We start from the raw sequence: 27,288 nt of genomic DNA on the forward strand, positions 1-27,288 counted from the left end.
GAAAAAGTGGCAAGATGTGGAGAACCATTAAGCTGGAGGATGGGAGTGGACAGTGGCTATGCACTTAGTGCTTGGTATTTAAGTCTATCTTTTAAAAGTGAATAGAATGTTGATAAGAGTTAGGAAGAAATACACAGACAATGGGGAGGAGAGGGAAAGGAGAGTGTTTATCCAATACTATTAGAAAGTTCTGTTGGCTTTAGATAGTCTTACATGGTAAAAGGGTATGTCTTACTTGCCTGTAGTTTTTTGTTGTTTGTTTGTATTTCATGATAAGTACTATTTCTGTTTTTAGCACTGTGTTATTATAAACAATTACTTGAAGGTTTTTATTTTGTTAGAAAAAAATTAAAGTCATTCTTTATCATATATTATACCTCTGCAACCAAATGACAAAGCTCTAGGAAATGACTTCTGCCATTTTCCTCCACTCCTGACTTCAATAAAATGACATTCACTCTGCCCTGCAGAGTAGGCAGCAAATAATGCCTCAGACCACAGATGCCTCTGCCCCACACCCCTTAGGGACTCCTTTGCCTGCAGCCAATAGACTTAGGTGCATTCCTGCCTAGAGCAGGTATAATCCAGCCCAGCTAGTTAGCATCCTGCAGGTTAACTCCTTCTCTCCCAGAGCAGGTATGGGTATCTCTTCCTGTTTCCCTGACACTTTCTTTACAGAAACACATAAATTTGATTATAAAGGCATGCAATTGAGTGCAAACTTTGTCTTCTTATGGCCCTTTAACGCTAGCATATAATCCAACATCCATATTCTAAAACTAAAAAAAAGAAAAAAACATTAAAAAAAGGCATTTCTGCCTATGGTTTTCAAATTTCAGAGTGTACATACAAATCACATGGAGATGCACAGCCTAGAAATTCAGTAAACATGGGGCTGGAAACATATCTGTTTTTACTTAGGTAGTTCTGATAACAGAATACATGTTTAGAAACAGTTTTTAGTGGTACACAAAATATCATTTTTTAAAGAATATTTCAGACATCTTGCTAAAAATTAGGTTTACCTTGCCTTTCTCTAAATCAATGAATGAAATTATTAATAACAAAGCAAACTTGTTGCCTCTGAAGATTTGGATGATGGTGTGAATAGATCAGGAGTATTCAATACTTTAAAATCACTTGGGGAATCCTTCAAATAAATCTCCTACCATAATTCACATGGCTCAGATAAAAATCTTCCCTTATTTCTTTCATAATTCATATTTTGCAAGAGATATCAGGACTCCAAGAAGATACTTTTCAAGGAAACTCCTTCCACTCAATAGCAGAGAAACTCTCAAAATCCTTTAGTGTGGGTTGAATGGCATTGTTAGGTAAACTTAAGACCTGATGTTGATGATCATAAAACTTCCACCTTACTTGATGCTCTTTTAGTCTATACTTCAATTATGTCCCACAGGAATAAATATACAGAAAGAAAAATGCTTGAAATAAACTGGGGAACAATTTGATGTGGCTCTGCTCTAACATCAGCCAAGATGGAGCAAAAGAATCTGTCTCCCTCGTAGATGAAGAATCAGAAATAAGGGAAGGAGAAAGCAACAATTTCATGAAATATAAACACTTTTATTCCTCAAAATGGTGTTACAAAATGAAAAGACAAGTCACAAACTGGGAGATAGTATTTACAAAACATATGTCTAACAAAGGTGTTATATCAGGAATATATGAAGAAATCTCACAGCTGAAAAAGAAAACAACCAATTAAAAAATCTTTTATGCAAAAAATTTGAGAAGATACGTCACCAAAGAAAATATATGGATGGCAAATATCACATGAAAAGATCCTTTAGGGAATTACAAATTAATGTCATAATAAATACCACTATACACCTATTTGCAAAACTTATAAAAGCCTAACTGTACCAATTGCTGGTGAGAATGTGGAACAATTGGAATTTCTATACACAGTTCATGGAAAAGTAAAATGATAAATCTCTCTGGACAACTCCTTGGAAGTTTCTTAAAACATAAGCACTAATATTAATAAGTCAAAGTCTATCAATTTTAGGTGGTTTTCTGTGTAAATAATGATGACAAATAAGACCTAAGAAACTCAAAATGGAGCCTCCTAACCTTCTTTTAGAACTATGAAGGATAATCTGCTAATATTTTTCCCTTGATGGAAGAATGAATTACAGCCAATTAATTAGCAGAAAAAGGCCTGCTGCCTTATGTCTATCTCAGGCTGGGCCTCCAAGGCCCAGTGCTCTCTGGCTTAGCCTTGAACATTCCACATCACTTCTCCAGGTATTGGGCTAACAGCAGAATGCCAGCAGGGGCTGACAGTTGCAGCTGTTTCCCAGCTGTTTATAGCAGCTCTGCATTGCTTCAGGCTGAGCTCATGTGGTTTGTCCAGCCACCTGGTCTGATTTCTTCCATCTATCCTCTCTAAATCTAATGATGATGTTTTAAGACTCAGTGCCACAAAGTCTGGTCTTATCCTCAGAGTTGAGCCACACTTCAGTGAACCCCAGAATGATGACAGGCATTACCCTCAGCCTGAACTTGCCCTCAGATTCAGTTACACAGTCCAGAGTATACTTAGCTACTATTGCTGAATCCTTGGTTGATTCAGAGCCCTTCTGAACCCTTGGATTCACTCAGGAGATATTTCTGTTTACTCACTTGGCTGTTTAAAGGACATGTCTCTTTTTATTCTTAAACTGTCTGGAGCCCTGATGGGAATGAGTGATATAGTCTCACTTGTCTTCATCCTCATCCTCATCAACCCAGACCTCCCCTCAGCAAGTCTGACCATTCTTCTAAGCCTAGGCTAAGTCATCCCTGCTCCTGAAAACCTTTCAATATCCCAATCTACGCAGGTCCATCTGTCTTATGCTTGGCTTGTCATCGCACCTCCTGCTTATTATATTCAACTAACTTTACTACATGTGTTGCATATAGTATCTGTCCTTTTATTCCACAGTCCAATTTATACACTTCCAATAAGTCAGCTCTTTGGCTACTTAGACTCCCTTCCTCAGAAATTTTCACTGGATCCCAAGAGCTTATAAAGCAAAGATGAAAGTCCAAAGACAGGAACCTCTTTTGCTGGCCTCCTGCTATTTCCCTGGTCTCACTACTGCTACTGGTTACCCAACTTATGCTCCAACTAAAGTTACCTGAGGACTGTTTCTTAATCCTTTGCTATTTCTATAATTTAGTATATATTGTCATGTCTATATACAATCAGCAATACTCTCCCACTAAGCACAGCCCAGCCTCTCATGAGGTCTTTTTTTATGCACACTTAAATTAACCTTCCCACTTACAAAGTCCCTTTATCACACATTTTAGCCTGTCTTAAGATGCTTAGCCAGTCTTACTTCTTTTTAGTAGTTATTCATATATAATATACCTTGTCCCAACTAGACTAAGTATCATAAAAATAAGACAGGGTTTGTATTTATCTTTCTTCATTGTATCTTGAAAATAGTAAAAACTTAACAAAGTTCTTTCAGGCTCAATATTATTCTCCAGAGACATCTGAGCTGGAAAGGGAGAAATCTGAGTCTTGCCCTAATGTTTTTTAGTTCTGTGTCCCAAGATAAACTACCTAGCCTCAGTTTCCTCCAATATAAACCTGCACTAAAAGTACCTTTCCAATCTTTCCAATCTACTCACGGAGTCATTATTATGATGAGTTAACCAGATAATGTGTCCAAAGTGTTTTCAAAAGTACAGTCTTATACCGGGGAGTTAGCACCTACTCATCCCTTCAGAATATTTACATTTTCATACAACTACATACAATTGCAACTAAATGTGTTAGGTGCATAGGACTATCAATACGTTTTAGAGTAGCTCAGCAACTTTAGTATGATATCTTTAAAAGACCAAAGAAGCTTGGAAACCTGTCCCTAAATGTTATAGCCAGAGCTACAACATCTGACTTTAGTCTTGTGCTATGGCCATTAAATCATTTATAGAAGACACTAGAAATAGTTGCTGAACCAAATAGATTCTATGATATTTGGACAGAAAGTCCAAAGAATTTAGGACCTGCCTTCCTGAAAAATTCCTATTGAAGCATAGTGATTAGGATCGCATGTTCTAAACCCCCATCATACAGCACCTACACTATCCTGGGCAATGTCTCAAAACCTTTCCGCCTGCAACCAGAATGTAAAGACTAGGAAAGTGGGGATCTCATGTTTGTTTTATTTATTGCTGTGTATAAAACCTAGAGCAGTAGTTGGCACAGAGCCTGTGTTCAATATGTACTTGTTGAATGAATGGGTCTCCATTTTTCTCTGAAGTAGAATGGTAACAATCTCAGTGACATCCTGTGAATTAAATGTACAGAATCACTCAAAACTCTTTACAATAACTGGAATCTGGCAAGCAGAACTCAATAAAACTGACATTTTTACTATGCTGAAAACAAATCTATAATCATTGCTTTGAATTGGGAGTGGATAGAGAGAGGGCTCCAGAAGGATGAGTGCTCTAACCTGAACAACAAATCTTGGTTACAAAGAATATTCTGGCAAATATTAATTGCCTATAGGTGCCCTACCAAGGCAAGCCTTGTCACTGAATTTCACAACTTCACTGATACCATATACAGATAATTTTTCTCAAACCAAGGGACTATTTCTCCTAAAAAAAAGTCTCAAAATTTTAATGTAGAAGAAAACATGGGAATCCAAGATGGCGGCTAGAGGGAGGAAGCAGAAAGTGTGCCTCCTAAAGCAAAATCTTGGAGAGACGCTGGATATACACCTTACAGACAAAACCACTGGGAAGAGGCAAAACTTTGACCCCTCCAGACCTCCAGCCTGCGCAGAGCACCACCACTTCACGTTGAACGGAGAAACCAGGAGGGCCCCAGGCTGCCACCAGATGCAGGTGCCCAGATGGCTTGGGAAGACGCAGACCACCAGGGGAGCTAAGCGGTACATGGTACTCCCACAGACAACCCTGGGCCAGATCAGCATAGCCCCCTGAACAGACCGACCCCCACCCAGGGAAAAAAAGAAAAACTGAGTAATAAGCAATAAGAACAATAAAGACACATAGGAAAGAGGGTGGGGCGCCCTGAGCGCCAAAGAGGTGGGGAGGGGAATCCTTCCTGGAACTGTAAATAAACAAGCTGGTTGGAGAAGGTAGAGCAGCAGCACATGCCCAGCAACCATGAGCAGGAAAGCTTGTAAAAGCTATATATGACAAACCTACAGCCAGCATTAAACTTAACAGAGAAAAACTGAAACCACTCCCTGTAAAATCAGGAACCAGACAAGGATGCCCACTATCTCCACTCCTTTTCAACACAGTACTGGAATTCCTAGCCAGAGCAATTAGGCAAGAAGAAGGAATAAAAGGAATACAAATAGGTTAAAAAACTGTCAAAATATCCCTATTTGCAGACGACATGATCCTATACCTTAAAGACCCAAAAAACTCTACTCAGAAGCTTCTAGACATCATCAAGAGCTACAGCAAGGTAGCAGGATATAAAATCAACATAGAAAAATCATTAGCATTTCTATACACTAACAATAAGCAAACTGAAAAAGAATATATGAAAACAATTCCATTTACAATAGCCTCAAAAAAAATCAAATACCTAGGTGTAAACCTAACAAAAGATGTGAATGACCTCTACAAGGAAAACTATACACTTCTGAAGAAAGAGATTGAGGAAGACTATAGAAAGTGGAGAGATCTCCCATGCTCATGGATTGGTAGAATCAATATAGTAAAAATGTTTATACTCCCAAAAGTAATCTACATGTTTACTGCAATTCCCATCAAAATTCCAATGACATTCATTAAAGAGATTGAAAAATCTACTGTGAAATTTATATGGAAACACAAGAGGCCACGAATAGCCAAGGCAATACTCAGTCAAAAGAACAATGCTGGAGATATCACGATACCCGACTTCAAACTATATTACAAAGCAGTAGCAATAAAAACAGCATGGTACTGGCATAAAAACAGACATGAAGACCAGTGGAACAGAATAGAAGACCCAGATATGAAGCCACACAACTATAACCAACTTGTCTTTGACAAAGGAGCTAAAAATATACGATGGAGAAATAGCAGCCTCTTCAACAAAAACTGCTGGGAAAACTGGTTAGTAGTCTGCAAAAAACTGAAACTAGATCCATGTATATCACCCTTTACCAATATTAACTCAAAATGGATCAAGGATCTTAATATCAGACCACAAACTCTAAAGTTGATACAGGAAAGAGTAGGAAATACTCTGGAGTTAGTAGGTATAGTTAAGAACTTTCTCAACGAAACCCCAGCAGCACAGCAACTAAGAGATAGCATAGATAAATGGGACCTCATAAAACTCAAAAGCTTCTGTTCATCAAAAGAAGTGGTCTCTAAACTGAAGAGAACACCCACAGAGTGGGAGAAAATATTTGCCAGCTACACATCAGACAAAGGACTGATAACCAGAATATATAAGGAACTTAAAAAACTAAATTCTCCCAAAACTAATGAACCAATAAAGAAATGGGCAAGTGAACTAAACAGAACTTTCTCAAAAGAAGAAATTCAAATGGCCAAAAAACACATGAAAAAAATGCTCACCATCTCTAGCAATAAAGGAAATGCAAATTAAAACCACACTAAGATTCCACCTCACCCCTGTTAGAATAGCCATCATCAGCAATACCACCAACAACAGGTGTTGGTGAGGATGCGGGGGGAAAAAGGAACCCTCTTACACTGTAGGTGGGAATGTAGACTAGTACAACCACTCTGGAAAAAAATTTGGAGGCTACTTAAAAAGCTAAACATTGATCTACCATTTGATCCAGCAATACCACTCTTGGGGATATACCCAAAAGACTGTGACACAGGTTACTCCAGAGGCACCTGCACACCCATGTTTATTGCGGCACTATTCACAATAGCCAAGTTATGGAGACAGCCAAGATGCCTCACCACTGACGAATGGATTAAGAAAATGTGGTATCTATACACAATGGAATTTTATGCAGCCATGAAGAAGAACGAAATGTTATCATTCGCTGGTAAATGGATGGAATTGGAGAACATCATTCTGAGTGAGGTTAGCCTGGCCCAAAAGACCAAAAATCGTATGTTCTCCCTCATATGCGGACATTAGATCAAGGGCAAAGACAACAATGGGATTGGACTTTGAGCACATGATAAAAGCGAGAGCACACAAGGGAGGGGTGAGGATAGGTAAGACACCTAAAAAATTAGCTAGCATTTGTTGCCCTTAATGCAGAGAAACTAAAGGAGATACCTTAAAAGCAACTGAGGCCAATAGGAAAAGGGTACCAGGAACTAGAGAAAAAGTTAGATCAAAAAGAATTAACCTAGAAGGTAACACACACGCACAGGAAATTAATGTGAGTCAATGCCCTGTATAGCTATCCTTATCTCAACCAGGAACACTTGTTCCTTCCTATTATTGCCTATACTCTCTCTTCAACAAAATTAGAGATAAGGGCAAAATAGTTTCTGCTGGGTATTGAGGGGGTGGGGGGGAGAGGGAGGGGGCAGAGTGGGTGGTAAGGGAGGGGGTGGGGGCAGGGGGGAGAAATGACCCAAGCCTTGTATGCACATATGAATAATAAAACAATAAAAAAGAAAAATAGTAATAATTGCCAAGAAGGGGGTTGCATTAGAAACTAAGCTGAGAAGACAGGTGGGGGAAAAAGTGTAGGACCTTTTTAAAATGCCACACTAAAAGGTCTGATTCAAAAGGCATTAATTTAGCTCCCAAGTCTGACTATATTTAGTAAACAATTAGGTGTCATTAAAAGTTCTGGAGCTTGTGACTGGAGGCATGGCATGACCAGCGTCTCTTCACTGTGATTAGTTACATAGAAGCATGGTTGGAGGAGGGACTGCTGGCCTGGGGCCTGAGCATAAAGAAAAGAGTTCAGAGACCTGTGGCAATGTAAGGCAATAAGTCTGTTAGGAAGAGTGCACCTCAGGGTGTCAATAGTGGAATGGAAGAGAAATACTGAACAAGTTGAGTGCAACTGATTTGTGATTTCATTGTTTTTATGAGAGCCATTTAGGGAAGAAGCTTATTGGATGTTGATTTTGAAGTTCTAGATAGACTTCAAGGTACCAGGCAATCAGAAATCTGAGTCTGGATGTCAGGACCAGATCAGAGCTAGAAAAAAATATTTTATCTTGTACCTTCCACTGGTGTACCTTTGTTACAGCAAGCTTCCTTCAGAAATATTTTTCTAATTTGATGCTTGGCTATTCTTCCATTAGTCATTTCAAAGAATCCTGCTGAAATTTTCATTGAAATAGTATTGAATGGGTTAATTAATTTGGAAAGAATTCACATTTAGAATATAAAGATAGAATATTATGTTTTCCTACTCATGAATGTAGACTTTCCCTTCAACAATTTGTCTTCTTTTATTACCCCAGTGAAGTTTTATAGTTTTTTTTCATGTCAATCCTACTTCTTATTAAGTTTATTCTTAGATATTTTATAATTTATAGTGATTTGTGATTAGGATATTTTCCTGTATTGATTAAACTGCTCCCTAATATACTGAAAAAAAACTGAGTCTTTATTATTATTATTATTACTATTACTATTAAATTGGTAAATGATATATCCGTGGGGAACAATGTTTGAATATATATACACTTTTGTTTGTAATACTGGGGGATGAACTCAGGACCTCACAAGTACAAGCACTCTACCTCTTGAGTCATGCCCAGTCCTTTTATTTTGTATTTTGTTTCTGAGATGGGGTCGTGCTAACTTTGCCCAGGGTGGTCTCAAACTGGTGATTCTCCTATCTCTACTTCCTGAGTAGCTGTCATTACAGGCAAATACCACCACTCCTGGCTTAATATATAGAAAAATTCTGAAGGATTAAACCAAGCTAATGACATATGCTTAAACACTTTTTTCATGTTAACAGTTAAAATCCAGTTTCTTAGCCATTTTGAAATAATCATCTTCTTAATAACTACAGTCACACACTATGCAATGGGTGTTCAGTTAAAAGCTCATCCCTGCTGTTTAACTGAAACTTGTGCCCTTTAACCAACATCTCCTTCACCTAGAAACCACCCCTCTACACTCTATGTCTGAGTTTGACATCAGTAGATTCCACATATAAGTGAGATCATGTACAACAATACCAAATCTTGGGTGAACTTAGAAATTCAGTGATTGCCTACATTCTGCCCTTCACCATATTGTCCAAATCTCTTTTCCCTTGCATGCATCCCAATGACAAAGGGCATCCTCTTGCTTTTTGCTTCTCTGCTAGCTTCTCTGCACATACAGCCCTTGGTTCTGAAGGCTTTATGGTCCTTAGTTGCTGCTGTATATCCTGACTATCCTTTCCCAGGATGGAAAAACTTAACCTGATCTCTGCCCTGAAAGACATCTCCTCAGAGTCCCACAGCACTGCACAGACCACATGCCTGGGCCAAAGGAAGTGCTTCTTGAGTAGTGGCTATTATGGCTATATTATCTTACTATGTTTGATCAAGTTTTAAAGTAAGTGACTGAAGCTCCTCGAACGCAGAAACCATGTCATCTCTACATGTAACACATGGTTTCCATAATATTCTTAACAAATGATTATTGAATGAACAGTCACTGGAACACACATCAGAAAATCCATTAATGGCATTTAAGAGCCATTTTTGTTACCTCTCTGAAGCTCGGTTCTCTGAGCTATAAAATAGGGAGTTTGATAGGCTCCATCAGGGTTGTTGAAAGGAACATTCAAAATGCACTGCAGAAATGACTGCTGGGCCACTCATTATTCTCAGTGGGTTACCTTCTGCAGCTGTGCTGGAGTTACATGTCTGAGGAAAAAGTTACAACAAAAGTCAGACTCTTTTGTCTCCCTCCATTTAGCTTTTGCAAAATCAGAGCAACTAGGTTCGGACTATTTCTTGAGAACGTATAATGTTTAACTTTATGCTTTGAAGGAGGGTTAAGGAAAGAGGGAATGGAGACAGGGATAGAAAGTATTCATCAAAGCATCTCTGTGTTGCTAAAGCACCTTCTCGCTTAGGTTTGGTGGGTGGGTAAGGGAAAACCAGAGATTCATTTGGCTCTACTCTTAGATTTACCAGACAAACCACATTTTGACCTTGAATGGTATTCCAAAAAGAACATGAATACTTCATCATAAAGACATATTAATGGTAAGAAAAAAACATCCATTACATTAAGATAATAGTTCTCAAACTTTGTAATGTAACCCATAGTAAGAAATCCATCGGACACCACAACCAGCACAAAATAATGCTTACCATTATCACAGGCACTGCACTGTGTATTTGTGTTCCATTTTCTTCTACAGAAAGTTTCTTAAAGTGTTAGTTGCACCAGGACAGATGGAGATGAAGATAAGGGGATAGGAAAAGGGAGAGAGCCAGTATAAAGCCCTGAGGCACTGCAGATTGGAAAGGGGCAAATAAGTCCCAGTAAAAAATTTCTGCCCATCCACCTTGACTTATGTGAGAGGGTGAAGGAATTTTTATACCTGAACCTGCTCTTGGTTGGCCTACTCTTCACCTACAAATTAATTTCATGACCTGCTGATGGGAATGTGGTTCATGGGTTAGAAAAAAAAAAAAAACTTGGTAAGATACTGCTGCCTGTATTGCTCCAGGACTTAATATGATATGATAAATCCTATAATTATCTAAGGCAATGTAAAAATAATTTTATTGCATTGTATGTCATGTTATAGTCTTCAAAATATATCACAATGTTTGTAATAATGTATTGCCATTTTCTCTTATTCTTAAAATACACTGTGGATCTTTTTTAAATGAATAAAAGATAAAGTATTCCAGCCTCTTGACCCCAAAGGCATCTTCTTATACCTGTAGTTGTAAGAAGAGTCCCTGCAATGACTTTTAACAAAGAAATCAGGTCGCTTTCTGAAAGTTAAACTTGTACATCCAACATAACTATGGAAGAAGATAGAAGGTCTCCAAGGCCCACAGGAATAGAAATTGACTGCAGTTAGTTAGCAATAATGGCAGATCTGAAGAACCAACAGGCCATCAAAAGAGAAAAGTTAGTAGGCACCAAGACACTGACACTTACAGGCAGTAAACATGTCAAACCAGCTTCAGCAGAGAGCCACTAACTACAAAGACCACAGAGAAGCTTTCTCAGTAGTATCTCTTTTAGGATTCTCCACAGCCCAGGAGCCAATCCCTCCATACTGTTCATATTCCTTTGCTCCAAAGTAATCATTACCCAGGGAAAAGATGCAAGTTGCTGGGAAGGAGTTTCCCTTTTATAAATTCACAAATTTGTATACTTCTCTATGTATCCTTGTAGGTGAATTAGATTGTAGTGAATCTGATAAATATTGATTGAACTGTTACATTCCAGTTTCTGGCTTTTCAAGGTTTGGAGCAAAACCAAGTTTACCAAAAATTATGCCAACTGTGAAGCTCTATGGCACCATCCACAGCATTCCTTTGGTGTTTCTGTCCATTTCACAGATCTTCTGGAGGTCTACTGGCCCCAAGGAATGCCTCAACCACTCATGCCCTCCCTTAGAACCATATGAGGAATTTCTGTATTTCGTAGTTGCTTTCATGTTATAATTAGATTTAGCGATTACATCTAACATTTTAAACTTTTTTAAGACTAATTTCCCCAACATGCATCTGAGAGAACTGATTCCTGCAGAGACGCAGTGAGTTGCCATTTGTCAGGCAGGTAGATAATGTGCAGAGTCAGAGTCATTTTTTCCCTCCACAACTCTCAAGAGCAGTTCTCGATTGTGCATCAAATGTGTATGCAAAACTGAATCCAACAACATATCAGAAAGATCATTCACCACAACCAAGACAGCTTCATCCCAGGGATGCAGGAGTGGTTCAACATAAGCAAATCTATAAATGTCATACAGCACATCAATAGAAGCAAAGACAAAAACCACTTGATAGATGCAGAAAAAGCCTTTGATAAGATCCAACACCATTTCATGAAAAAAGCTCTAAGAAAACTAGGAATAAAAGGAATGTACCTCAACATTATAAAGGCTATATATGACAACCTATAGCCAACATCATACTTAATGGAGAAAAACTGAAACCATTTCCCCTAAAAGCAGGAATGAGACAAAGGTGCCCATTGTTCCCACTCCTATTAAACATAGTCCTGGAATTTCCAGCAATCCAGGCAAGAAGAAGAAATATAAGGAGAGAATTCCAAGATGGCGGCTAGAGGGAGGAAGCAGAAAGTGAGCCTCCTATAGTGAAATCTTGGAGAGACGCCGGAGACATGCTTTGCAGGCATAATCACTGAGAAAAGACAAAACTTTGACCCCTACACATCTCCAGCCGGCGCAGAGAATCTCCACTTCACGTTAAACAGAGAAATGAGGAGGGCCCCGGGGCTGCCAGTGGCTGGCGCCCAGACGGCTTGGGAAGACGCAGACCAGGTGAGCTTCACGGTACCACGGTACCCCCACAGACAAGCCTGGGCCAGAGCAGCATAGCCCCCTTAGACAGACTGACCTCCACCCCAGGAAAAAAGAGAAACTGAGTAACAAGCAATAAGAACAAATAAGACACGCAGGAAAGAGGGTGGGGGCACCCTGAGCGCCAATGATTGGGGGAAGGGAATCCTTCCCGGGACTGTAAATAAACAAGCCGGGCAGGCCGGAGAGCCTCTGGCGGGAGCAGGGGCGCGCACCCAGCAACCAGGAGTGGGGAAGCTGGTGAGAGTGGCGGAGGGAGGAAAACTCCACAGGAGAGGAGGGAAGACCCACTTCCCCTGTGAGCTGTAAACAAACATGGCAGCTGGCAGGAACAGCAGCACCGCCCAGTAACCAGGAGCAGGAAATCTTGTGAAAGTGGCGGTGTGAGGAGAACTGCACAGGAGAGGGGGAAAGACCCACTTCCCACATGAACTGTAAATAAACATGCAGGCCTGACAACGTGGGTGCAGTGTCACCTTTCCCAGTGCTTGGAAAGGGGAAAGCTTGTAGCAGAGGCTCAGGAACAGGAGAAATCTGAGCAACAAAGCCTGCAGGTCCAGGTGAGTGCTAAGCTCACCCCAGAGATCTGCATAAATAACGCCTCCAGCAACAGCAGGCTGACAACAGTGGGCAGGCAAGCCACAATTGCAGAAACCATTCCCAGAACTGTCTCCAGACTTTTTTTTTTTTCCTTTGTCTCCCTACCTTTGATGAGAGAACAACCAAATTACACCTGCAAGCTGAAAAACTTACTGAAACTGTATTGCATTTGAACTTGGGACACTTGGTAGGTTTATTTTTGTGTGTGTGTGTGTGTGTGTGTGTGTGTGTGTGTGTAGTTTTTTTCTTCTTTATGCGTCCCCTTTGATGAGACAACTACAGAACATCTGAGGCACCATCTCCAGGATTGGAGACTGTGACTTCACTGCATTTGAACTTGGAGGTTTTTTGGTTTTGTTTAATTTTCTATTTTTTCATTTTATTTTAATACATTTTTTAAATAGATTTTTCTTTCATTTACTTATTTTTTATTTTTATTGTTACCTTTATTTTTTTAATTTTTCATTTTCAATCCTCTCTCTGTCTCTCTAATGTCTGTTCAGCTTACTGTCGATTAGTACACTAAAGCTCCCTGTTTATACCTTTGAAATCTTCTTCTCTGACACCTTGTTCTGTTTTCTCCCTCCATTCTGTGTATTTGTTTTTCCCATTTCTTTAACTTCTTGCTTTCCATCTCAGCTCATCCTTCCATTCTGAATATTACCATTGTTATTATTACAAGCTAGAAAATACTTAATTGCACACAGTACAGGGACAGTAACAACACCAAAGACAATGAAGGGAAGACAGAAAAAACAGGGAAACCAGTTTCCCCACAGCAAAAAATTAGTACAGGAACCAGAGGGGAATGAAGAAAACAGGTACTAGATCCAGACTCCAACAAAATGAAGATAAACTATGCCAAAGGACCCAATGAAGCCCACAAGAATAATTTAAAAGAAGACATACTACAAGTACTCAATGAAAATTTTCTAGAGATGATACTGGCTAGGGTCAGCCAAAATGTACAGGAGACACTCAAGAAATTCCAAGACAACAAAAATAGAGAATTTGAAAAAACAAAAGAAGAAACAAAGGAAACCATAGAAGCACTGTATAAACACCAAAGTGAAAGAGAGAACATGATGAATAAACAGATAAATGAACTCAGGACACAAATAGACAACATAAAAGAGGAAAACAGCCAGGATATGGAAAACCTCAGAAACAAGAACGAAACAGAACTGCAAAACAAAACAGAAGGCCAATCTAGCAGAATAGAACAAACAGAAGACAGAATCTCAGAACTTGAAGATGAAATGTTAATTAAAGGAAAAACCGAAGAACTATTAATTAAACAACTCAAGACCTGTGAAAAGAAAATGCAAGAACTCACCGACTCCATCAAAAGACCAAACTTGAGAATCATGGGCATCGAAGAAGGAGAAGAGGTACAAGCGAAGGGAATGCGTAATATATTTAACAAAATAATAATGGAAAATTTCCCAAATCTAGAGAAATATATTCCCATACAGATGCAAGAGGCCTCCAGCACACCAAACAGAGCAGATCAAAATAGAACTACCCCACGACATATCATCATTAAAACAACAAGTTCAGAAACTAAGGAAAGAATATTGAAGGCTGTAAGAGAGAAAAAAACAAGTAACATACAAAGGTAAACCCATCAAAATCACAGCAGACTTCTCAACAGAAACATTAAAAGCAAGAAGAGCATGGGGTGAGATCTTCCAGGCACTGAATGAAAATAACTTCAACCCCAGGATACTCTACCCAGCAAAACTATCATTCAAAATAGATGGAACAATAAAAGTCTTCCATGATAAGCAGAAACTAAAACAATATGTGACCACAAAGCCACAACTACAAAGGATTCTTCAAGGGATTCTGCACACAGAAAGTGAAACCCAACTTAACCATGAAAAGACAGGCAGCACCAAACCACAGGAAAAGAAAAAGCAAGAAAGTAGAGAGTAACCTCAACTTAAGTACACACAATCAAACCTTCAAACAACTAAGACAACTAAATGACGGGAATCACCACATACCTATCAGTACTAATGCTTAATGTTAACGGACTTAATTCACCCATCAAAAGGCACCGCTTGACGAAATGGATTAAAAAGGAAGATCCAACAATTTGTTGCTTACAGGAGACCCATCTCACCAACAGAAATAAGCATAGGCTAAGGATGAAAGGCTGGAAGAAGATTTACCAAGCCAATGGCCCCCGAAAACAGGCAGGAGTAGCAATACTTATCTCTGACAACGTAGACTTCAAACCTACATTGATCAAATGAGATAAAGAAGGACATTCCATACTAATAAAAGGGGAAATAGACCAAAAGGAAATAATAATTATCAACTTGTATGCACCCAATGTCAATGCACCCAATTTCATCAAACATACCCTGAAAGACCTAAAACCATATATAAACGCCAAAACAGTGGTTGTGGGAGACATTAACACCCCATTATCATCAATAGATAGGTCATCCAAACAAAAAATCAATAAAGAAATCCAAGATCTAAAATATGCAATAGATCAAATGGACCTAGTAGATGTCTACAGAACATTTCATCCAACTTCTACACAATATACATTCTTCTCAGCAGCCCATGGAACCTTCTTCAAAATAGATCATATCCTAGGGCACAAAGCAATTCTCAGCAAATACAAGAAAATAGAAATTATACCGTGCATACTATCTGATCACAATGCAGTAAAAGTAGAACTCAACAACAAAAGTAAAGACAAAAAACATGCAAATAGCTGGAAACTAAATAACTCATTACTTAATGAAGAATGGATCAAAATCAAACAAAATCAAATACCTAGGTGTAAACCTAACAAAAGATGTGAAAGACCTCTACATGGAAAACTATACACTTCTGAAGAAAGAGATTGAGGAATACTATAGAAAGTGGAGAGATCTCCCATGCTCATGGATTGGTAGAATCAACATAGTAAAAATGTCGATACTCCCAAAAGTAATCTACATGTTTAATGCAATTCCCATCAAAATTCCAATGACATTCATTAAAGAGATCGAAAAATCTACCATGAAATTTATATGGAAACACAAGAGGCCACGAATAGCCAAGGCAATACTCAGTCAAAAGAACAATGCTGGAGGTATCACAATACCTGACTTCAAACTATATTACAAAGCAGTAGCAATAAAAACAGCATGGTACTGGCACAAAAACAGACATGAAGACCAGTGGAACAGAAGAGAGGACCCAGATATGAAGCCACACAACTATAACCAACTTGTCTTTGACAAAGGAGCTAAAAATATACGATGGAGAAATAGCAGCCTCTTAACAAAAACTGCTGGGAAAACTGGTTAGCAGTCTGCAAAAAACTGAAACTAGATCCATGTATATCACCCTATACCAAGATTAATTCAAAATAGATCAAGGATCTTAATTTCAGACCACAAACTCTAAAGTTGATACAGGAAAGAGTAGGAAATACTCTGGAATTAGTAGGTGTAGGTAAGAACTTTCTCAATGAAACCCCAGCAGCACAGCAACTAAGAGATAGCATAGATAAATGGGACCTCATAAAACTCAAAAGCTTCTGTTCATCAAAAGAAATGGTCTCTAAACTGAAGAGAACACTATCAGAGTGGGAGAAAATATTTGCCAACTATACATCAGACAAAGGACTGATAACCAGAATACATAGGGAACTTAAAAAACTAAATTCTCCCAAAACTAATGAACCAATAAAGAAATGGGCAAGTGAACTAAATAGAACTTTCTCAAAAGAAGAAATTCAAATGGCCATAAAACACATAGAAAAATGCTCACCATCTCTAGCAATAAAGGAAATGCAAATTAAAACCACACTAAGATTCCACCTCACCCCTGTTAGAATAGCCATCATCAGCAATACCACCAACAACAGGTGTTGGCGAGGATGTGGGAAAAAAGGAACCCTCTTACACTGTAGGTGAGAATGTAGACTAGTACAACCACTCTGGAAAAAAATTTGGAGGCTACTTAAAAAGCTAAACATTGATCTACCATTTGATCCAGCAATACCACTCTTGGGGATATACCCAAAAGACAGTGACACAGGTTACTCCAGAGGCACCTGCACACCCATGTTTATTGCGGCACTATTCACAATAGCCAAGTTATGGAAACAGCCAAGATGCCCCACCACTGACGAATGGATTAAGAAAATGTGGTATCTATACACAATGGAATTTTATGCAGCCATGAAGAAGAATGAAATGTTATCATTCGCTGGTAAATGGATGGAATTGGAGAACATCATTCTGAGTGAGGTTAGCCTGGCCCAAAACACCAAAAATCGTATGTTCTTCCTCATATGTGCACATTAGATCAAGGGCAAACACAACAATGGGATTGGACTTTGAGCACATGATAAAAGCGAGAGCACACAAGGGAGGGGTGAGGATAGGTAAGACACCTAAAAAACTAGCTAGCATTTGTTGCCCTTAACGCAACCAGTAAAAACCCTTGTTCCTTCCTATTATTGCTTATACTCTCTCTAAAACAAAATAAAAAATAAGGGCAAAATAGTTTCTGCTGGGTATTGAGGGGGTGGGGGGAGGGGGGGGGCGGAGTGGGTGGTAAGGGAGGGGGTGGGGGTAGGGGGGAGAAATGACCCAAGCTTTGTATGCACATATGAATAATAAAATTTAAAAAAAAAAGAAATATAAGGAATACAAATAGGTAAAGAAACTGTCAAAATATCCCTATTTGCAGATGACATAATCCTATACCTTAAGACCCAAGAAACTCTACCCAAAAACTCCTAGACACCATAAACAGCTATAGCAAGGTGGCAGGATACAAAATCAACTTACAAAAATCATTAACTTTTCTATATACCAACAAAACAAATTGAGGAAGAATACATGGAAACAATTCCATTTACAATAGCCTCAAAAAAAAAAATCAAATACCTAGGAGTAAACTTAACAAAGGACGTGAATGACCTCTACAAGGAGAACTACAAACCCCTGAAGAAAGAGATCAAGGAAGGCTAGAGAAGATGGAAAGATCTCCCATGCTCATGGATTGGTAGAATCCACACAGTAAAAATGGCTATACTACCAAGAGCGATCTACATGTTTAATGCAATTCCCATCAAAATCCCAATGATATTCATTACAGAGATTGAAAAATCTACCCTAAAGTTCATTTGGAAATACAAGAGACTGTGAATAGCCAAGGCAATACTCAGCAAAAAGAACAATGCTGGAGGTATCACAATACCCGACTTCAAACTGTATTACAAAGCAGTAGCTATAAAAACAGCATGGTACTGGCACAAAAACAGACATGAAGACCAGTGGAACAGAATGGAGGACCCAGATATGAATCCATACAGCTATGCCCACGTTATTTTTGACATACGATGGAGAAAACACAGCCTCTTCAACAAATGTTGTTGGGAAAAGTGGTGATCTGCCTGCAAAAAACTGAAACTAGATCCATGTTTATCACCCTGTACTAGTATTAACTCAAAATGGATCAAGGACCTTAATATCAGACCCAAAATTCTGAAGTTAGTACAGGAAAGTGCAAAGAATACTCTGGAAGCAACAGGTATAGGCAAGGACTTCCTCAATAGAACCCCAGCAGCTCAGCAACTAAGAGAAAGGATGGACAAATGGAACTTCATTAAATTAAAAAGCTTCTGCACAACAAAAGAAATTGTCTCTAAACTGAAGAGACCATCCACAGAGAGAAAATATTTGCCACCTGTACATCAAAGGACTGATAACCAGAATACACAGGGAGCTCAAAAAACAAAACTCTCCCAAAATCAATGAACCAATAAAGAAATGGGCAACTGAACTAAACAGAACTGTCTCAAAAGAAGAAATTCAAATGGCAAAAAACATGAAAAAATGCTCACCATCTCCGGCCATAAAGGAAATGCAAATCAAAACTACACTAAGATTCCACCTCACACCTGTTAGAATAGCTATTATCAAAAATAACACCAACAACAAATGTTGGCAAGGAAGTGGGGAAAAAGGAACCCTTATACACTGCTGGTGGGAATGCAAGCTAGTACAACCACTCTGGAAAACAACATGGAGGCTTCTTAAAAAACTAAACATAGATCTGCCATATGATCCAGCAATCCCACTCCTAGAGATATACTCAAAGGAATGAGACTCAAGTTACTCCAGAGGCACCTGCACACCCATGTTTATTGGAGCACCATTCACAATTGCCAAGTTATGGAAACAGCCAAGATGCCCTACTGCCAACAAATGGATTAAGAAAATGTGGTATTTATAAACAATGGAGTTTTACTCGCCCATGAAGAATGAAATCTTATCATTTGCAAGTAAATGGATGAAACTGGAGAACATCATCTTAAGCGAAGTTAGCCAAGCTCAGAAAGCCAAAAATTGTATGTTCTCCCTCATATGTGGATTTTAGATCTAAAACAAATGCAGTAATATTATTAGATATGGGTCACACTCTAAGGGGAGGACACATACAGGAGGACTAGGGAAAGACAGGAAACCCAAAATTGTGCCCACTGCAGAGGAGCTAATACAGTAACCTTAAAACGACAGAGATCAATATGGAAAGGTGACTGGGAAATAGTGAAGAGGTCTGATAGAGATGAATCAATTTGGGTTGTAATACACCAGTGAATGGAAGCAATGACAGGAATCTCTCTGTGTAGCTATCCTTATCTCAACTAGCAAAAACTCTATGTTTTTATTATTGCTTATGTCTATTCTTCAACAAAATTGGAGAAAAGGGCAGAACAGGTTCTGCCTAGAAGTGAGGGGGTGGTGGGGAGTGGGAGGGCGCAGGGGGCAGGGGAGAGAAATGGCCCAAACAATGTATACAGATATGAATAAATGAATAAAGAAAAAAAATGTGTATGCAAGTCATAATGAATGATGTGAGGGAGAAAAAACAAAGTCAAGCCAAGATCAAAGGAGTTGAGGATTCCCCAACCTGGGGAATTACATACTTGCTATCACATACTTATAAAAACTGACTCAGCTGCTGAAACAATGAGAGGTGTTACAAGCTGCTGGAGGACTCCATGGCTAAGTGCAGAATACCTTTGTGGGTATCCTCAAATACAACACAATTGTTTTTAGAGTCTTAGTAAACAGGATGAAAACATTTTCTTTATTTAAATAGGCCTGGCTCTAGGTTACTTTGGAGCATCAACTTGGCACTTTTGTTCATACCTAAAATGAGGACAAGAAAAAGATAAATGTGCTCAGTTGGACAACAAAGTCAAAGGCAGTCAATACCTCAGAGCTGTATTCCCTCTTCTGCTAGTTTTTAGCAAAACTATAACCTTTCCTCTTGGTGGTTCTTGTTACAATGTTCTCATAGGTGATATTCCTTTATTCCTGGCATTCAACAAACATAATAAGCAATCTTTAGCCTTATGTGGAACTAAAATGTTCTCTTAAAATGACCTAATTTAAAACAATCACCCAATTTGCAACATTTAAAAAATTTTAAAATTATAACTTGCTCTGTCATGATGGCCAGAGGCAAACCAAGAGCATCCAAAAGAGAAAGTGCTGTAGAAATTGGCATTTTAGGATGGAATAGAGGAATTGGGCTCAGTTTTTTTCATTTATAAATTTGCTCATTGATAGTATAGGGGCTGGTACATCATTGAGAATCATTAATGATCTTGTTTATGTGATTGACTGCTGTACACCCAGCCCTTAGAACAGGGCCTGGCACATTAAAAAATATTTAAGCACTAATGGAATGAGCAAATAAAAAAATAATTTCACTGATTTATTATAAAATCACTATATTGCAATTACATTTGAACTTGATGGACAGGTTGAATGTGAAGTAACCACAGTTACTTGAGAGACCAGGTTTCATTCCAAGCCCATGCAGCATAGCTTTCACACTGGAATGTAAGCTCCATGAGACAGAACTTTGAGTGAGTTGCTCCTTAATGTCTTTAATAAACATGAATTAAATTAATATGCAGTGATGCAATGAAAGTGAATAACATGTATCAATTTATTTAAAAATAAATAAAAACAAAAGTGACAGTGGAAGAGAAACCCAAGTTCCTCTGCTTCAGTAGAAAACATCTTTTCTGTCACCATCTTGGGATATTTTAGCTCAGAATTCCCAGCCTGTGAGAGGGTGGTACCTCGTATGACACCCATGCAACTGGGCCAGCACCCTTGATTAATTTTTAATATTTTTATGAGTTTTCTCAATTTTAACCACAATCCAGGTGGGAGGTTTATAAATTTAAAACAAACAAAAAATTGTCTCTCAGGAATGAAAAAGAAATGTAATCTGAAATCAATATTAATGAAGTTGTGATTAATTGACTGATGACCAAATGATTACAAAACGTCTGTCTGAAACATCTACTCAAATTTATTAGCTTTGACCAAAAAAAATTAAAAACAATCTGAACTGGGTCAATGAAAGAATAATGCATTCCTGATCAATTTTTAATAGCACTTAAGATTTTATATTTTTTAACTTATGTTTAAATAATTTATCATTAAAAATGAATCTGATTTAAACAAGAGGTAAAAGGTGTTCCATGGCTATTTGATGGTTTTCTTAGCAAAGAAACTCAATTATAACTGACTTTTTATTACTAAACTACTTTATTAATAATAATACATCTTACACTTACATGAAGGCATTGGGCCAACAATCTCAAAGATTCCATCACGTGTGATCTAGAATTTAGCTCTAATTCTACTACTATTTGAAGGTCTGCCTTATGTAGATCTCAACTTCCTCATCTGTAAAGGAAAGGACTTCAATAGTAACCCCTAAGAGCCTTTCTAGGTCTATAGGTTTTTAATTCTAAGGGTTTAGGAGGCCTTAGCCTCTTACAGGTACATCTGAAACCAAACTCCTCAGATCACAGGGCTCCTGTTAAGTCTACTTGAAAGGTGAAAAGAATTTAAGCAGAAAGTCAATGAGTAATCTTTGTTTTATAAGTGATAAATCTTTTAAAAATTTGGGCCAACAATCTCTATTTACAATGTGATTTGTCAAAAAATGGGAAATGTCCTTCATAGAGCAGAGCAGAGACAGATGTTAACCTTAGACCACTTGCTTCATTATAAGCAAAGTTTGGGAACTGACTTGGAATCAGTCTGGATCTAGAAAGAACCCTAATCAATCTGCATTTGGAGCAATACTATTTGCACATATATGTGGATGGGTGTGTGCATTTTGAGGTTAAAAAACACAAGACATTGCCTAAAATAAAACAGTTTAGGATTACAATAAAGGGAAATATTACTATTTGTGGAATACTTACAGCAGATACTAGGTAAGTTATATGTAATACCATGTTAAATATAACCCTGGGCAAGGTGAGAACAGGGAAGAAAACAGTAAGATGCAGGGGTGGCGGGGGTGGGGGGGATAACTGAATGACAGTGGCCGTGGCCATGGAGATTTGTCATTAAGAAACTTGGGTTTCATAGCCATGACTCTGAAGGATGCATTACCTAAACATGAGAATTCTGGACTTCATACAAATATGACTGCCTTCAAGTAACCAGGAGATACTGAAACCATACGCTGATGCCAGGCACTCCGAAAAAGTGGCTATTGAATAGACAATCAGAATGACTACTTTGCCCATTTCTCTAATTCCAAGCATATCATGGCCTCCAATTCCTGAAAAATAAAGTTACTGTTTGGGAAGAATTCTCACTGCCACTTGTAAGGTGATTTTTAACTGGACTAAGTCTTCTTCAACCTAACTACTAGCTTCTTCCATCACCTTATTGTCTGGTTCTCTTATAAATACAGTGGTAAGCATATACATTGCCCTCCTTCAATACACACACACACACACACACACACACACCCCAAGTAAGATGCTAAGGGGCAGAGATTAAGTAAGTTGCCTGAGGCCATAGACCTAGGAAACCTAGGGAGTTTGAGGGCAGTGATTTCTTCACCAGTTCAGGCCCAGAAACCCTTTCTCTTAACCAGGGCGCTGCTTCTTGCCATTGTACTGTATGTCTCTTTTTCAGAAAGATTAGTAAAACTTGTTTCTTTGGTCTTGCTTCTAAGTCTTCTAACACAGAGACTATATTTGTTTTCTTAATCTATCACATTCTAACTAATTTATCACGTTCTTAAAGCAAATCCCAAATGTCTTATATTTAAATTTCATTTAGAAACATTTAGATTTTTAACTGTTAGGAGATGTTAATTTATAACCTCACAAGTTCTCCCGTGGAGTTCAACAACATAGTGGTAACACTTCATATCCAACCACACACCTGAAACTGTAGGCAATAAAATGCACTGTGTCCGTGGATGGCTCACACATTTGCAGCTTTCTCACTTTATGTGTGTGGATCAGATCGCTGGCTAGAATCCTTTAGTCACCTTTTTGTAGAAACCACAGAAAGGGGGGGACAGTGAAAGTCTGTCTTTAAGGAGAGCTGCCATTAAACGTATTCAGATTACCTGTGGATACATAAAACAAGGAGAAAAATCATCCTGTCTTCTGAAAAACATATTGTATCACTGAAGAAAAGGACTCCAGAGGTGGAAAGTTGTTTTGAAAAAATAAAACGTACAGAAAACGTGCTTTCTCTTCATGTCTAGACCGTGCTGCATTTTCACTGAGGGGATGGGGTTTACTCATTAGGAGAAAACTCCCATCCCCATCCCACTTCCCCGGGAAAGATGTAGGGATTTAAAATCTTCTATCGGTATCTTCCTCTCCTCCCTCCATTACTGCACTTTCTTCTAAATTTTTAAGGTCCCCGATGGCTGGTAAACCACCATCCTTCCCCTTCCCAGGACTCCTGAACCGAGAAAAGCTTTTGTGTCTTGGATAAGGTCAGGGCCCTGCGCGGCGAGGGCGCAGCCCCCGGCGCGTTTTCGTCCGTCTGCGCCGCGGGCTTCGTGGCCCCGCCGAGCCGCCGTAGCCGGCCTCGCGCGTTCCCAGCCGCGGCGAGGAGCTGCAGTCGGCGGGACTTCCGTGTTGGCGGGATTCTGAACGCTGCCATGGCTCAGACCGTGCAGAACGTTACTTTGTCTCTCACTCTGCCCATCACGTGCCACATTTGCTTGGGGAAGGTAATGGGTGATTCCGAGTACAGCTGCCAGGCGGGGTTGTGCGCCAAGCGCCCGCCGGAGCCCAGCGCGCACTCGGCGTGGGGCGGGGAGGAAAGGCCACCTGCGCGGTTCTCGGCGGTGGGGAGGCCGCGTCCTAGGGGGACCAGCGGAGCCTGCAGTGATGTATGGGTTCGTCTGGGCGCCTTTCCGAGGAGAGGCGGGCCCGCCCCCGCCCGCGGCCTCACACGGGCGGATGCCGGCCGCGAAGGAGGCCCGATGGCACCGCGTCGCCGCCGTGCCCATCCGCTTCGCAGCCCGGTGGGGCGCGCAGTCCGACCGCGCAAGGCTGCTGGGAGCCTCGCCCCGCGTTTCCGCGCCCTGCACAACCTGGTGCACGCTCTGGACCGCGATGCTAATAGGGGGCTCTGGTACCATTTTGAGATCCTGTCTTTTTCCTATCCTGGTCCTGAGGAGCGCCCGCGCTCTGGGTTCAGAATTTGAAAAGTAAATAGCACATGCCCCAAGGTGGCGTTTAGAAGATTTTTTTTCTATATGCATACATAAAAATTGTATGTGCAGAGTTTAACTCCAAGAAAGGATCAGTCACAAGATACAGTACTTACTGTCTGCGATGCAAGAAGTGCCTAAAGTGTTTGTGAAGCAAGTGGTAAAAGTAGTTCCCAGTTAGAAGTGGAGTTTTCAGCGTTCTCATGCACTTGTCTCCCTCTTTCATTTCCGTTTGTGCCTCCCATGCAGTCTTTTTTTTTTTTTTAAGAGCATTTCTATACCGCGTGGATCAAGAAGGGGGAAGAAGATTGGCCTAATCAGGTTTTCCACACTAAATTTTTTTTTTATAGTGTGCCTGGGTGTGTGTTTCCCCCGAAGTGTAGACTGAAATTACAACCACAGGACTAGAACTGAGACTGACAAGTTCATAGAGGAAAGCTTTGAGTGCCAGCAGTCTGAATACCTGCCTTAGGGGTTTGGAGTTCAATGTGAATTTGCTGAGTTCAAGAAATATAAATTGGAAGCAACTGATAATTCTTGATACCAGGCAGAATGAAATGCTAGTAAAATAGCAAATGTGCTGTGAGAGGGAATGGCTGACTGAAAAGACCCGTGGATAGCCTGCTCCAGGGTGGCGCTTGAGCTGTCATTCGCTATGCTGCCTACATGCATGGCTGGTGGGAGGAGGAAGTGATACTTGTATTTGCTACATTCCTGTACATTTGGCCCTGACAGATTTCCCAGATGTATTAAATTCGGAGTGAATTTATCCCAACACTAGTCTTAAAGCTGATTTAAAATTGTGTTGGGGAGGTCAATTTCTTTTGGTCTTAAGTCATACATATCTAGTTTCCATTAGTTAATAAGCCCTCTTTTAAAATTGTGTTGAAAATGTGTTCTACCTGTTTGATTTACGAAACCATGCCTTTTGTATTTAACAAAAGTAATACCTAATAGAATATAGAGATCGGATGTGCCTCCCATTCAGTTTTTTTCAAGAGCATTTCTTTACTGCATGGATCAAGAAAGGGAGAAGATTTGCAGATTACAGAATGCTTTTATATGCATTTAATTATTTCATTCTTCATTCAGACTACCTGGATTCTCATCTAAGTTCTGCCACTTGCTAGTTTTATGATCTTGTGCAATTACTCAGCCTCTCTGAGCCTCTCTGTCTTTACTTTTAAAATGAGAATGATAATAGAATCAAGTCTCATTCTTGCATTTTGGGGAAGATTAAATGAAACATATGCAATGTTTAGCTTAAAATTGGGACATAACTTAATAACTGTTAGCGAGGCAGGCCCATGAACTTAGGATGTCAGACTTTTCCAGAAACCACTTTTTTCCATTGGTTTGTAAAGTTAGTGCACTCTGGAAATTGCCACAGTACATCCAGGGTTTTTAAATGTTCCATATGACTGCTGCCTTTTCTAATCCAATCTGCTGGTGTTATTCACTCTCCCACACATAACCACATTTGTGGAGTACTAGATAAATAAAGTACTTTTTCATTTGGAAGGGAATCAAGTTTTGTGTTGCTCCACTATATTAAGATTTCTGCAAGCTTTTGGCTGAAATAACCAGAAATGAAACCAGCTTCCTTACAATGTAGGGGTATTCTTGTCCAGTAATAGTACTGGTTATTTTTTTGTTAGGTAAACTGTCAAAAGGATCCCTTCTTTTAGGGAAGATTGTCTACCTTGCTTTTCACCCATATTATTGATTTTAAATGTTGAACAGAAGACTGGGGACAAAGCCTATGTTTATGTAACATAGAGTCCTTGCTGTGGCTTCACAAAATTCATGAATCATTGCTCACTACAGGTCTGTAGATTGGTCAGCAAGTCATCCACTTCAACACATTGAGCCTGTGTTTGAGTCCTGTTTGCCTCAGAAGCCCCAACAGTGAATTTAAAAATAAGCATTACACATAATTGTCACACATAATTTGCCATGTGGAAGGCAAGTTCTACATTTTAATTGTCACTTAATATTGTTTTTATGTTCTTAGGGCATAATTTAAAAATTAACTCCAAAAAGTGTTCATATATACCAATAATTATCAGGGTTGGTATATAGCAGCTGGCATATTTACTTTATAAAAAGGATTCTAGTTTATCTAGAAAACATTCCTGTTAGGGATGAAGGTAAGAAAGGGGAGATAGTTTATCTTTTCCTTACCTAGATCGAAATGGAGACCCAAACAATTAGCAGAAAGTAGGTAACTTAGTTCTCATGGTTTTAAAGTTCTAAAATCTAAAGAGCCAGAGGTTTTCTAAAAAAAAGAAAAAAGAAAAAAAAGGGACAATCCAGAAAGTTTATTTTTTAAAGTTTTCAAATTCCCAAGGTTCAAATAGTGGGAGACCTACTCTAGCCATTTCTATACTACAAGCTAATTTTGAACCTTGCTCCAAGGAAGAAAGAACTAATTGAAAGGGCAAGTGATTTTACAGTTGAGCAACATTTAAGCTCTGCCATTTATAACTTGTACCATTATTTCCTTGAGTCTCAGTTTCTAAAGCTGAAAATGTATTTCATATTTAACCAGTCCCATAAACTTGTTGGGATGATCCATGTGAGTATCCTAGACCAGTGGTTTTCAGTGGGATGGAGGTAGGCTTTTGACTCCAAAGAACTTTTGGCAATGTCTAGAGATGTTTCTGATTGTTCCCTG

The 27,288-nt window shown here is 39.2% G+C and overlaps 1 protein-coding gene and 1 long non-coding RNA gene across 2 annotated transcripts in view; one reads left to right on the top strand and one right to left on the bottom strand.

The window, feature by feature from the left end:
- LOC141411586 (uncharacterized) overlaps positions 1-23,929 on the bottom strand; it is a 60,707-nt gene extending 36,778 nt beyond the window's left edge. Inside the window, exons 1-2 of the long non-coding RNA XR_012436424.1 lie at positions 23,621-23,929; positions 23,318-23,507 (exon numbers count right to left, since the gene is read on the bottom strand). This is a non-coding gene — a long non-coding RNA (uncharacterized lncRNA). The remainder of the gene's footprint in view (positions 1-23,317; positions 23,508-23,620) is intronic.
- A 63-nt stretch (positions 23,930-23,992) lies between these two features.
- Obi1 (ORC ubiquitin ligase 1) overlaps positions 23,993-27,288 on the top strand; it is a 41,482-nt gene continuing 38,186 nt past the window's right edge. The window contains exon 1 of the mRNA XM_020180413.2: positions 23,993-24,125. Within this exon, the coding sequence (XP_020036002.1) occupies positions 24,054-24,125 (72 nt within the window). The 5' untranslated portion in view covers positions 23,993-24,053. The remainder of the gene's footprint in view (positions 24,126-27,288) is intronic.

Source organism: Castor canadensis, chromosome 10 (genome assembly GCF_047511655.1).
Source record: "Castor canadensis chromosome 10, mCasCan1.hap1v2, whole genome shotgun sequence".
In the NCBI taxonomy this organism is placed as follows: domain Eukaryota; kingdom Metazoa; phylum Chordata; class Mammalia; order Rodentia; family Castoridae; genus Castor; species Castor canadensis.